This window comes from Saccostrea cucullata, unplaced genomic scaffold, assembly GCF_032062105.1.
Source record: "Saccostrea cucullata isolate Sc308-1 unplaced genomic scaffold, CSIRO_AGI_Scuc_v1 ctg4182, whole genome shotgun sequence".
In the NCBI taxonomy this organism is placed as follows: Eukaryota; Metazoa; Mollusca; class Bivalvia; order Ostreida; family Ostreidae; genus Saccostrea; species Saccostrea cuccullata.
In genome coordinates, this window is record NW_026923522.1 from 64,194 (window position 1) to 79,096 (window position 14,903).

The following is a 14,903-nucleotide window of genomic DNA, read 5'->3' on the forward strand; positions in this document are numbered from 1 at the left end:
CACCACACTTTAGTTAAATTATGTGTAATGCTCGAGATATCTCCAACATAGATCCAAATGTGCATAATAAAACATGTAGTAAACTAGGGTATTCGTGACATTCGTCCACAAATAGCAAATAGGAATTTTAGACCATTAGACCTCTGAAAAATGGAGGACGGGAAGAAGATTATCGACGAAAACTTGATCAGGACTGTTACAATATACACTGTGACAATATCACACTATATTTCATAAATACCTGAAGTTTTTTGGTTTTAAAACAAAAAAAGAATATTCTTTACTTGTTTAATAGATTTAAAGCTTGCCAAAAAATGGTGTTTGGATGTTGAGTAGATAAGATAACTCAAACTGTACAGGTACTCTTGGGAAAATGTTGAGAAAATGAAAGCTCAATCGCATATTTTTTTATGATGTCTGTGACGTCGAAGATATTGCTGCTCCGTGACTTAATGATATGTCCTGAAGAATCACTAAAAATTGATACCAATTTACAACATTTTGATATGAAATTTTGTAGACCATATAAGTAAATATTTTTTTATAGTATGTGCGACATTTTGCCCGATTATGTTCGTCAAATATTTTTTTCTGTGCAGCAAGTCCGCGTAATTTTTGAACGGCCCTCGTAATTTAAGAAAAAAATAAGTAGACTGAAAACAATACTTGTTTGTGAGACACAATGCACTCGTTGGCGACAAAGTTTAAAAAAGTTATTTATAGCACATAGGTCACAGTAAAGACCACTATTTCATTGATTATGGTGTCATATGAACGAACTTAATTAGTGGAGTATGCATATAAAATATAAATTTTATATCTCTCATGATTGAAAAGATTTACCGAAGGTTCAAATTGGCATTTTTAGCATATAAGTCTATGTCATTGACCATGGTGTCATTTGAAAGAACTTAATTAGTGGAGTAAAATATACAGTACCTAACTTTAAAGGTTCAAAGGTTATGTCAAATGTTCTCGAAAATTATTGAAGCAAAAACATAGAGATTGTTTAGCATCACCAAAGGAAATTTTTTGTCAGATATGAATTTTTCAAAAGTTCCAATATATCAATCAGAAGCTTTAATATAATTTTTTTGTCAATAGTAAATGTTTATGATGGCAAAATAACGATTTTATTTTCAATCTATGCAATAATTCTTCATAAAATATTTTTTAAAATCCTACAGTAAACAATATTATCACAGTTAATTCAATTTATGCTATTATGAGAAATTTGTTAAATTTTACACCGTCGGATAATCTCCATAACCAAGCGACGTATATGCGCCTTTATTGCAGACGCAATTAGTATGTAACCTTTCATTGCGTAAATGCAAAGTGTGGTTTTCTTGGAGGAGTTATCGTACTTTTTACGGATTTTAACTCAATCAAAATCTTTGTTTTTGTTGTGCCATTTTGTTAGCCTGATAGTGCGGTGGAAAAAAATTCTTCTTCAATAAACTTGGAGCACTGGAATATTCACACCTCGGTAGTCAGGAAAATTACTTTGTTAATAATCCATCCAATGGTAAACACAGATACATTGTACTACGAAGTGTATATATAATAAAAGGATGTTCTAGTTTCTCATTGACAACATTTATTTTCCTCCATGAGGTTTCCTTTCAAATTATTGTAGTTTCGATGGGTACTATTTTTTTCTTCTCTATTAGCTGATATGTTTTCACTAAAAAGCAGAAAATATTAAATCACTTCTACATAGCAAAAGAAAACACTCGTAATAACCTTCACTTTTACATTTAGATATATCGACGACGTATAATCAATTGAAAAAAAGTATTTCCAACTCAGATGTCGACTTTATATACCCCCAGTGAAAAGGGTTTTGAGCTTGAAAACTGTTCTTTATCATTAACAAAGTAAAATCAACTTAAATTGAAATGATTCAATATAAAGGGGATATTTTATACTAAGAAAGGAAGATAAAAATTATAAAATGGAAAATTGTTAAAACACAAATTTAATTTATCTAAATATCTTAAATATATGTTTTCCGTTCTTAAAAAGTTGCGGAAGGGAGCCACTTGAAGAAATCTTAATGTAGAAATTTCTTAAACGGAAACTAACAAATTGAAGCCAAATATATTTATCTATAAGAGCAGCAACAGACACGGAAGAAGAGACGGTATGAAATACTTAAGATAAAAAGATGTGAACATGATAGAATGGAACAAGTACATACTGGTACGCTCCTAATAGATTAAACAGAAACAAAAATGATGTCATAAATCATATGATCTGACAGTTTCAAAAAGAATCTTTTACAGCTTAAAAACATTGAATTGTGTTGTTTGTCCATTTCCATTCTTTGTTTTCTTTCCTCCTCCAATTCAAAACGTTCTCTCCCTAAATAAAAGTCCTCCCTCCTTAGGTCCATTTCATCGCCCTTTTCTTGGCTGTCACTTTCAGATCTTTATTGTATAGGACCGGAGATAAGAGAGAATAGCGATGCTACTTCCATCTTAATAAAACTGAATATAACCCAAAAAGCTGATACATGTTGGTCATATACATTAGAATTTATTGAATTAGATTTATTGTATATCATATGTATAAATATAACAGAAGTCCTCAAACTTGTCAGCGGTCACCTCTATCCAGCGGTCACTTGTCCCGTGCGGTCATTTTATTTCCTCCCAATGAAATTTCATATATAAAGTAGCTCTGTTTAGCGGTCATCTGCGTAATATGGTCAGCAGTCACCTAATTTCAAACGACATCACCACTTTTCCCTGTCTTTAGCGGCCATTTTGTCCAATCACGTGACCTGATCTGGAGTCAGCTGATTCCCAATTTTTGTTACTTATGCAAATAATCAGTGAAGTGTTTGCGGGATTGTGAATAAAATTAATAAATGGTGAAATTATTTTACTGGATAAGCATATTCAAGAATCATTTTACAAACTAACACAGGTACTTGTGGACAGGACCCCCCCCCCCCCCCACCTGATATTCAACCCCGGGGCTTATTTGACATTTTTTTCACAATTTATATTTAGTACACTTATTCAACATGTTCATGATGTTTGCAATAGAAACAAATCGTGAAAACCCCAAAAAAGTCGCTCCACAAAAAATACCCCACTATACATTATAAGAGAGAAGGTAAGCAACTTCTGTTTGTTTACGTTTAGGTAAACGCAACGGAAGTGACTATTATCTATGATAACACCCAAGGGTGATTATTACGTCAGGCAAAACTCTCTCGGACGTTATCGTAATAAGTGAAACATTCTCTATGCACTTCCGTTGCTTTTACCTAAGGGAATTTCAACATTCTAACTGGAATGCTGTTTGTGGATTCTTACGAGATGCAGAGTCAATTCGATAGCATTGACTAAAACAGAAATATATGTAGAGACAGTGTGGACCGACATTTTAGGTGAAAATGAAATAAATACATGTTTTTAAACCCAGAAAGACCAGTGGGGGTACAACATAAACAAACCGAAGTTGCTTACCTTCTCTCTTATAATGTGTAGTGGGTTTTTTTTATGAAGCGATTATTTCGACGATTTGTTCCTATAGCAAACATGTTGAATAGGTGTGCCAAATATAAATTGTGAAAAAAATGTCAAATAAGCACCGGCTGGAGCTGAATATCCGGGGTGGGGGGTCTAGTCCACAAGTACCTGTGCAAACTAACTGCTTCTATATTTTACAAAACTCGAACAACTATGCTTATGACGAAAAAAGGTAATAGGAAAAAAAACGAATACTAGTATTATCGATAACTGATTATCAGGGTCTAATAACTGCTGGATTTTTAATTAAGTTTGAAAAAAACAACGTATGAACTATATTAATCTTTTAATGACTATGATATTTTTGTTTACTATTTACAGTGTCGATATCGCGCCCAACTCTGCATGATCTGAAAGTTGTAAACTTATTACGCTTGATTGGCATTTTGATTTTCACACCTAGGATTCATTTGTTGAAGCCATAATTACAGTTTATATACACATTATGGTTTGGAAAGGCCTATGTTGTGAATTTCACAAAGGAAACGACAGTTAGGAATGAGTAACACTGTATTGCTCAGGTCACCTGTGCACCTGTTGATCAACTGAGAGTTCTCTGAGTTTATTTAATTTATTATACAACAAATCATGTTCAGTGGTTTACATGTATTTAAAAAATACATGTACGGAGGTTAATTTTCTGAATCAAGTTTAGATAAAATAATTTTTATTTGATTTTATTCATTCCTCACACAAGAAAAAGAAATGTTTTGATGGGGGATAATGCAGCACCCTGTAAGTTTTTTTTTATATTAATTTTCTTGGATTCATTAAATTTAGTAATGCATCTCCTAAATAAAAAAAAAAATAGTTTAAGTGAGATCACTAATGTCCAATACCTAACTTTCTTGTATATTTTGGGGTGAAATACATAAATTAATAGAAACACAGAACTGACATATTAAATTTTTTGAATAAATTCTTTTAAAGCCATGTATGGCGTAACTGATCAAAAATATATTTTTGAAAAATACAAATTTAAGTAAAGAAATATAGTTAATACAATTAAATTAAAACTTTTCATACAATTCTGAACACGGAGAACACCTCGTTTCAACTAAAAATACTTATTTATCTTCTCTGTAATGTGTTATTTAAATCTTTTGTATTTTCTTCCGAGTCGGAGACAATTCCGAGAATCCAAATTAAATTGTGATAGCTTTATAACGCAATCGACTTAGATTTTGTAATTTACGGAAGAGTTCTATCTTTTTATAAAGTTATGATACAAATAATTACTTATAATTTTAGTCTAATAATTTTCATTGTACATACGCCATATATGGCTTTAAAAAAAGATGAACCTCTATCCAAACGACACCTCTCTATATGGATCCCTTAGGTGACTGGTTAATACAAGTTTCACTGCATTTAGGGTAGGGTGGTGTAATTTCGACCGGTGTTTTCTTTGTACTTAAGATTTGTTAAAGTATGTCACTGTTATGTTATGCTACAACTTTAAATGGATCCTTTTACCTTAAAGTTTGAAATACCTTTTATCTTTCAGATTATATTGATGTTGTATATATTTTTGGTTAAAATATGAAATAAATGTGTTCGATTTACAGGATACGTGTTTTGGGTTATATCGACCGTACGCGGGGTATTTTTGACCGCAGAGCCAATACAAAGGAAATAACTGGCGTCAGCTCTAATATGGTTAAAAAAAATATCAATTTAAATTTAACTGCTGTACAGCATAAAAGATCGAGTAAAAATACTGACCCAAAAAATAACAATTTTCTAAATGTACCTAATTCGAAGACATCGAGTGCACCAGATTTCTATGACGCCGATTTGCCAATATGGTTAAGGCATGCTACAAATGTACATTTACATGTACAGGCATCTAAACCGCATGTTGATAAAACAAATGATTTTTCACTATTGAAGTACTAGTTTCTACCAGGTATTAATGTACATAATTCTTATCCTAATGTTTTTTTCCGGACGGTCAAGAATTCTTTCTGGTGACAGATAGTAAATTGCGTCATATTACATTGGTCGCAGTTACCCACTGACGCCCGCCGTATTCATGTAGGGATAACTTTAGCCGATTTCTGTTCAGCTGGTTTGCAATTTAATTTATAACTAAATACTACAATTTAAAAGGGTATAGATTTTATTTTCAAAATAATATTTGATAAATCTCACGTCAGGGATATCCATTGATTGTCTTTCCATGCAAGATTTTTCAGAGGTGATAGTTCGCCGTAGTAGCAAAAATATACTCGTCTGTAATTTTTCGGGTGATAAAGCCTATTCTTTGATGTAATTTTCCAAAAAAAGATCTTAATAACGCTCATGGAAATAAAATTATTTTGGACATATTATATTAAAAATACGTTTTCTTTCTGCATAATAAAAATGTACATACACAATTATACGCCAAAAACGAAATATATTAAGATATTTATGATCAATCGAAATTAACCTGCAGGTGGTCGAAATAATACGGAAATTACACCACCCTACCCTATAGTTTATTACATATTTGCATCAAACTTTACAGAAGATTTACAGAATATTATGATATATTAAGTTTCTTATTATAAAGACATGTCATTTTTAATGGCTCTAAATGTAATCAATATTTAAAAAAGATAAAAAAAACATAAAGAAATTAAAAACAATCTTTTAATATGTTGATATTTTCATTAAGTCTTTACAATAGCAAAACTAAAAAGGAAACGGGGAATTGTGTGTCATTTCTATAAGAAAAATAAAATTGTGATCAAAGCAAAAAAAAATTTTCAAAACAGATCAAGAAGGGTTTCCACCTCTAACGTCTGCATAAACACTGCCCGAACAAATTATGATTTGCATCGTTATTATGGTGTGTTCCCGTTTTGCACACATTTGTAATTAGGTATAGAACAAAAGGTGTGAAGAGTGTTTTTATAGCAATGATAGTTTGATTTCTGGCTTAAATATACCTGGATTTACCTGTGAATACCTGGTTTAGCTTAATGTATTCTAAAGCAGTTTAATACAATTTTATAAACATTTTTGTTTTTTATTTGATTTTATTGAATACAATATTACCGTAATATTTATTTAATTTTATTTATTAAGTCCAATTTCTTAAAAAAAAATTCGGTCGTGATAGGTGTGAAGTCTTTATTAAACTCTAAATGTATTAATTTTCTTACTTTTTTGATACAAGTTTACCTTCCACATACTCACTAAGTATGGTATAGACTATATCAATTAAGTAATAAACTCACCTGGTCAAATTCCCGTTTTCACACATTTTTAAATTACCTGTAATTAAAATGTGTGCAAAACGGGAACAAACCGTTATTATTTATCTTTATGTGTAAGATAAGAGGAATTGTATGTAGTATGTTTCGTTAAAAGTAGAAAATACTTTACAACATACTTTTAACAACATTTCTTATTAAGAAACAAATGAAAGACAAATATTCGAAGAAAAAAAGGATGCTAAAATATGTAATATCTTATTGACAGGCTTCCGCCCTGTGTTAACGGAGGGAGAAACTCGTGTAAACATATAAGATTAAATAGATTTTGAAAAGGAAGAAAAATGCAAAATGAAAAAAAATCTGCTTTAGTATCTTTAAATCTCACAGCTCTGGAGAAAAGAAAAGAGACTGGAGAAAAGACAGTAAAAATTTAATGATAAAAAGTCATTAACACGGAAGACACATTTAAAAATATTCACAAGTTGTTAAGTCCTTAAATTATTTGTGTAAGCGTACTCTAATTGAGAAAAATTCAGAAATTTGTCTATGTATATGTATGAAATACGAAGTCGATGTCCCCCAATGGTCACATAAGTGTTCGTTTTTTCTACCCATATCGATAGTAATCTTTTTTTCTAATTTTTCTTTTATAAAACAGGACACCTCTAAATAAGGGATCAAGGTTAACGATCTGAAGTGAAGCTCAGCTGTTGTCATCATTGCCTGAAATAAAAATTGAAAGTACGAGAATAATTTGACACTTACAAACAATCCTTTGAAATTCTGTAGTAGGCATTTATTAAGGTTATGAAATAAATAATTTATTTTCTGAAATTTTAAACTGCAGAAAATTGCCTAAAAATTCGGTATGCTACCACTTAAGTTTGTTAGATAAAAAATCTAAACAATCCTAAAAAGATCTCTCTATTTTAAGATGTATTCACTTTTATCTTAAGATTTTTTTTTTTAAATATTTATACGAGTATTTAATCATATCTGAAGAATTTTTAAGGAGCATTAAGAGAATTTCTTGTCTTGTTTCTAATGAACTAAATGAATTATTTGAAATACATCTGAGTATACCGTTTAATGTCTTTTATAAATTTTAAAATATTAGAGATTTTCTTTCCTCTTCATACCTGTATTCTTTTCAATGGAAATGGTTAACTGAACAGGGAATAAATTTTGGTGGTATAAGAAGATAGGAAAATTATGGTATTAAAAAAATCTAAGACACTAAGAGCAATGTTGGAGAAATATGCTGGAAAACCATCTTTATAAACACTACTCAATCGTAAACGTATCAGTAGTTCATTTGTTTCTGACAAGCTTAATGACATTTACTATCATTATACTGTCTTCACTGCATTATTTACACAATCATTAAACTTTTTCCACTGCGACTGATTATTTCAGAAAAGTGATGAAAATGTAATATGTGCTTTAACAATTACAACGAAAAGCCTGAATTGTTATTGTTAAGAAAATACAAATAAGCATTTCTGATCAGTGTCTTTGTCGGCAAATATGTTGAGTTTTTAATATCTGTAGGATACTACAAAGTCAGAATTTGATCGCTTTTTAAAATGGGGAAAAAGTCAATATAGCGTGTTTCTGACCTAGTAAAGATTGTCAACTGACTTCTTTTTCATTTTGATGATATATCTCCTCTTTAACCTTATTTTAAAAAATGAATTAGTTAGTTGATATTTTTTTAACCTAATTTTTACAAGTACGTAAAAGTGAGTTTAATTGTAATTATGGCAATTGTTGAACTAGTTTTTGAATAGAAATATTGATAAATCAAGCAATTATAATTCTTGGATACTTTTGGGTTGTAGATTTAGAAATTTAGCAAAAATGGCCTATATCTTATTAGTAAAAATATATATCCATTAGACATTATCAAGAATGGAATTTGAAACCAAAACATTTGTTTTCATGACGTCATTGTTTCTCAAGGTCCGCGTTTTCTACATCATCCATTTATCTTGGTGAGATTCATCAGAGATAAATTAAAGAATTAAACTGGTCTTGCTTATTTGATTGCTCTATGTCATGAATAGCTGATTTCAATGCATATAATATTGTAAATAGATCTACACATAGTAAACGATCCTCACCTGATTATTACAGCACATTTGCTTGTCGGATTTTTAACATCTACCATACATGATCAATGTCATTTTTCGACGTGACAAATTTCAACACCCTTACTACAAATCGAATTAATTTTTATATCTCTTATCTTTTTTGGCACCTAGAAAAAAGTACTCTGAATGCATTGCATTTTTCAGTAGCCCACTTAAATATTTTCTAGATCTATTTTTCCATGGAGTTTAATTTTATATAATATTAGGGGAAAAAAACACCCCTTACCAACGTCATTAAATCCCTTAATTGTTTTGACGTTTCGTATAAAATATACGATTCAATAAATTTACAGTATTGGGTATAAATTGTATCATACTACATGAGTGAGTTAACGGGAGTTTTAGTGGCAAATGCCTGTATTAAAAAGATTTTTCACACTTACACTGAAGGTAGAAAAAAAGTGATTTTCGAGGTTGCATCGCCTGGACATTCTATTGCTTTCAAAAACATCAACATTTTATGAAAAAAATAAAACTAATGATTATTGTTTATTAGATACATGTAAATACAAAAAGATGAAGCTAATTAACCCTTGAAAAATTCATTGATGTGTCTTATTCGGTTTTAATATTATGGCGATAGTCCATGAACTTTTTGAACAGCCATCTCAGTAGAAATACTGAATGGATAAAACATTTTCTTACATAAAATATTTCTTTATTTTGTATATTATATCTTATTCTAAAAGTATTTTTATTCGCTTCCTGTTGAATATATATGCACTTCCAGATGAATTCAGAACAGGAAGAAAAAAAGAACAGAGCTCAGCTTCATATAAAGAGCGTTTTCAACCGAGCTGGACAGTAAGGGTAAAAAGTGGTGAAAAACTTAATTTAAATATTTTGTCTTACAAAGTGAAAAATGATTAAATTCAAACTCCTATGGCTAGTTTTAGTTGGGATGTTTTACATTGCACAAGGTAAGACTATTGTAAATATTTTTTATCGGATACTAAATGTATTGTTTTTTTATCATGTAATATTGATAAAGGGAGCAAGTTCGAATGCACTGTGTAGAACTTGAAACTTGAAACTTGTTTATTTAATTAAACGCCTATTTTTACATAAAACGTATTCAATGGCGTTGTACATTAAGAAAATAAAAGATATTTACATATATACATAAATTATACATATTCATAAAGTCCTTTTTTTACACATAATACTACATACATACGAAGAATTAAAACAAGGAATTGAAGTCTCTGAAGAAGTAATTTTTTAATTTGTTTTTGAAAATGTCAATTGATCCTGAGTTTTGAACACTGGTTGGCAGTTCATTCCACAGTTTGGGGCCGATGGTACTAAAACTTCTGTCACTAAAGGTTTTTCTCTTATTAAATGGAACATTATAATGACTTTCAGAATTTCTTGAAGAGCGTAAATTGACATTTGATGTTTTTTTCGTTAACAGTTCTTTTAAATACTCCGGTGCTTGGCCAACAGAACAATTGTACATGAATGTTAGAATTTTAAAAGATATTCTGCATTTGATTGGTAGCCAATGAAGATCAGAAAGGGCTTTCTTAGAACTGTCATATTTTTTGCGGTTTAAAACTAGTTTTGCGCACATATTTTGAATTCTTTGCATTTTGATGATTTCTCCTTGCGATATACCATACAGAATCACATTGCAATAGTCCAAATGGGATATAACTAAAGATAAAACTAAGACTTCTGTTGCTTCGGTCGTTAAATATTTTCGAATACATTTGATTTTTTGGTAATTAAACGTAGCTGTGCGGCATTTTTTGTTGACATGATCTTTAAAATTTAAGTTCTCGTCCAGAAAAGCACCTAAATATCGTATACATTTAACAGATTCGATCTCATTTTCGTTAATGTTTATAGATTTTGTTGTACATTTTTCTAGTTGCCGTTTGCTTCCAAAGAGGATGAATTCTGTTTTTGATGAATTCATTTTAAGCTTGTTTGCATTCATCCAATTGTTAATATCGATAGCACATTCCTCTAGCTCGCGAATGGCGTTAATTTCATTGCGTTTTGACGTTGGGTTAAACCATTTATTTGCGGTATGGTCGTGTGCAAAGCCATACACCGATATGGTTGAAGGAATGACATCAAATAAGGTCCCTGCGTATGTTAAATAAAGCCAGGGTCCCAGGCAGCTGCCCTGAGGAACGCTGCACTGCAGTTGACGTACCGATGATGTCACGGAGTTAACGCACACCGTGCAGCCACGAGGCCGCAGATAAGAATCTATCCACTTTAATGCCTAACCACATATTCCATACCGTTTTTGAAGTACATTCAGCAAAATTTCGTGATCTACCGTGTCAAATGCAGCACTTAGATCTATTGCAATTAAAGCAGTAACTTCTTGTTTTTCCATCGCGTCAAGAAGGTCATTTACAAGTCGTAGTAGAGCTGTTTCGCATGAATGAAAACGTCTGTATGCAGACTGATTTTTGGGGAGTAGATCATATTTTTCCACGTGCACATTGAGTCTATAAAGGGCTGATTTTTCGATGAGTTTAGAGAGAAACGACAGGTTGCTAAAAGGTATGTAATTTGACAACTCGAGTTCCAATCCTACTTTCTTTAACAGGGGTCTTACAATCGCCTGCTTCCAAGTTGAGGGAAATACACCATGCTTTAATGAAAGGTTTACAATTTTTGTAATGTTTGGTAAAAGTTCGTTTAGAAAAGATTTTAGAATATTGGTAGGTAGAATGTCCAATTCACAAGATTTGGTTTGTAATTCCATGATCAAATTTGTTACTTCAGCTTGGGAAAGTTCCTGAAATTCGCTAAGTAAGGGTACGTTTTTATGTTTTGGTTCAAAATTTTCGAGCGTTTTCAATGATTTTCTAATTTTGTCTATTTTGTCCATGAAAAAGTCGGCGAATTTTTCTGCTAAATCTTTGTCGCTTTTTGCGTTGGGCATTGGGATTTCCGTCCTAGTACCAGATAGTTGTGAAACAAATTTATACAGCTTTTTCGAATCTCCTTTAAAATTTAAAACCTTTTCATTCAAGACGCGTTTTTTCTCTCTATTTAACTCGTAATTATACTTGTTGCGCGCTACTTTCATTGCCTCGTACTGCTGTGGTTGTTTGTACTTTTTCCAGGTTCTTTCTGCTTTGCGCGAGATGCATTTTAGTTTAATGATTTCGTCTGTAAACCATGGTTTAGGTGCTCGCAGAATTCGCGTTTTTTGATTTACTGGGGCATGCTTGTCCAGAATATTGCTAACTGCGGTTTCAAAGTTTTGAACGAAGTCATTAATGTCGTCACAATCTATAGTTATATCAATCAGATCATGCCCAAATGCCAGATTATCAACATTTTTAAAGTTTCGTCGCGCAGTTGTTTGGCTTTTAACAGACTCTTTGCTGACGTCTATGGTAACTTTAACTATACAATGATCCGAAATAAACTCTCCCGGTTCACATAGAAGTACATTTATTCCCCCAACGGCCTCTGTTATAACCAAATCGAGACTGTTTCCGCCTATATGAGTGCTAAAGTCGACGTGTTGCTCTAAGCACATCGCGAACAGTGAGTCTTTAAAGTCTGATATTGCACCATTATCTTCATTAATATGCAAATTAAAATCACCCATGATCATAACATTAGAATACTTTGACATAACATCTTCCAAGAATGGAAAGAAGTCTGTATTGAATTGCGTTGGTGTTGACAGGGATGGTGATCTGTAGATTCCTAATGTATGTATGGTAATGTTTTTGAAGATCAGCCGCCAAATGCCGAATTCGAAATATTTTTTCATTCCAGATTTGATTTTATTTACATTTATCCCTGTTCGACATGTCAGAGCAATGCCGCCACCTATCCGGTTTGTCGATTTGCTACACTTATATTATAACCATTTTGGTTTAAATCGCAAGTTTCAAATTGATGTTGCTTTTCATCAGAAAACCAGGTTTCCGTTAGGAGAGCAAAGTCGACCTTATCGTCCCGAAGTAGTTGACCCAGTAGAACATCCTTTTTTCCTAGTGAGCAACAGTTCACAGTTACAGCAAGAAGAAGAAGTGTAGAAGAGTGTATTACATACTATTCCAAAAACTCTTTTACATTGAGGTTTTGAAGAAGTGAATAAATGAGTCAAACTAGAAAAAGTACGAACATAGACAATTAGTAGACTTGCATTCTGTTTGTTATTTTTTTAAGGTCTTCCGTCTTCACGGAAGACCTTATAGTGATTCTATTGTTTCTTATTAAGGTCTTCCGTCTTCTTCACGGTTTCTTATTATTATTATTATTATTATTATTATTTTTTTCCCCAAAATTTTGTGCAGGCGATTTATCGAAAACTAATCGTTGGTTTTCTATTAAAATTTCAGGAATTATGCGTCATTATATGAAGTTTCATTAGGAAAATTATTATTATTATTACTTTTCTGACCATCTGATTTTGTGCACTTTTCGTGTGCGATTTCTAGAAGACTACTGAATGGATTTTCATGAAATTTGCTGGAACAATGTGTTGTTATCTGAAGTTATTTTATCCGAGAGATTTTTTGGAAATTTTTCTCTGGTGCCAAGTTACGGACACGATTTTGTGGGTTTTTTTTTCCAGAATTCGGAAATTTTGTCTGCAGTTAATCTCAAGAACGATAAAAGATATCAATGTGAAACTTTCAGGGATTATAGATTTTCGTCATATATAGTAAGTATTAAACGTAACCACCGTTTTCCTAATGCACACTTGAATTAAACAAATACAAAAGACAGAAATAAGAAAACCATATCTAAAAAGATAATTTAATGGAGCAGTTCAATGATCTCATTCAAGTTATTAAACATAAATGGTGTCTGATTCCTTGACCGTCGTAGGGCGACACGCTTTTCGGCGAAGCAATTCAAGCTGTACATGAAAGTTTAAGTACCGGTAATCGGGATATTTCATTATAGGGATAAACAGCAAAATAAAAATCAGTTGAAAATTATAGCAGTTTCACTGATTTAGTGCTAGTTATCTATATACTATAGTACGATATAGAATGTGTAAAAGCGTTAAATATACTTTCTTAACAATGAAATTTAAGCTATACGAACATTCTTTTTTTATTTCCATTGAAACTATCACACCTATTTAATGGAACATTCCATTATGAATAGTGACCCGCCTTTCATTATTCTAAGACAGATGTACTGTTGCAGAAGTATATAAATGTAAATTTAAAGCTGTGGTCTCAATAGCGTAATAGTCAGCGCTTTGGATTTTTGCGCTGGCGACCCGGGTTTAATCCCCTTTGTTTCCATAAAAAGTTATATCACTTTTCAACTCGATTTTGTGGGTTTTTTTTTTCCAGAATCCAGGACGAAGACTACAGGATGGAACTTCATGAAATTTTCAGAAAAGATGTGTCATAACATGAACTTGACGATTTTTTGAAAATTCTTTTGATATTTACTAACCAGGACGCGACATTTCGTTCGTCGTCAATACTTCCTGTCGTTAGGTGATGCGAATTGAAAAAAGCTTATTTTCTAACTTTTGTGTTTTCCATTATTTATCGTCAATACTTCCTGTCGTTAGGTGATGCGAATTGAAAAAAAGCTTATTTTCTAACTTTTGTGTTTTCCATTATTTATTGCTTAGAGACCCTAGTTATTATTATTATTATTCTGACCATCTGATTTTGTGCACGCGATTTCTAGAAGACTACTGAATGGATTTTCATGAAATTTGCTGGAACAATGTGTTGTTATCTGAAGTTATTTTTCCGAGAGATTTTTTGGAAATTTTTCTCTGGTGCCAAGTTACGGACAATTCTCTGATTTTAAAATGCAATTTTGTCTGCAGTTAATCTATATACTATATAGCTTACTATATAAGTTGCTTGAATATTGGTTAATCTGAACGCTAGATATTAATATTTGAAAATCTGAAGCGGGCCCAAGATGGCGGCTGTCTCTGTTGACTCCGCCATTTCGCGAGTAGGGGGTTATGGAGGCAGCTGAGCGTTTGATTAAACCATTCTGACATAAGGATACATGAAATAGAAAAA

General features: G+C 31.8%; 1 protein-coding gene across 2 annotated transcripts in view; it reads left to right on the plus strand.

Annotated features, from left to right (window-relative positions):
• The first annotated feature begins 9,679 nt into the window (after positions 1-9,679).
• LOC134264197 (uncharacterized) overlaps positions 9,680-14,903 on the plus strand; it is a 65,322-nt gene continuing 60,098 nt past the window's right edge. For both annotated transcript variants that reach the window (XM_062746493.1, XM_062746494.1), the window contains exon 1: positions 9,680-9,824. In XM_062746493.1, coding sequence (XP_062602477.1) covers positions 9,767-9,824 — 58 coding nt within the window. In that variant the 5' untranslated portion in view covers positions 9,680-9,766. The remainder of the gene's footprint in view (positions 9,825-14,903) is intronic.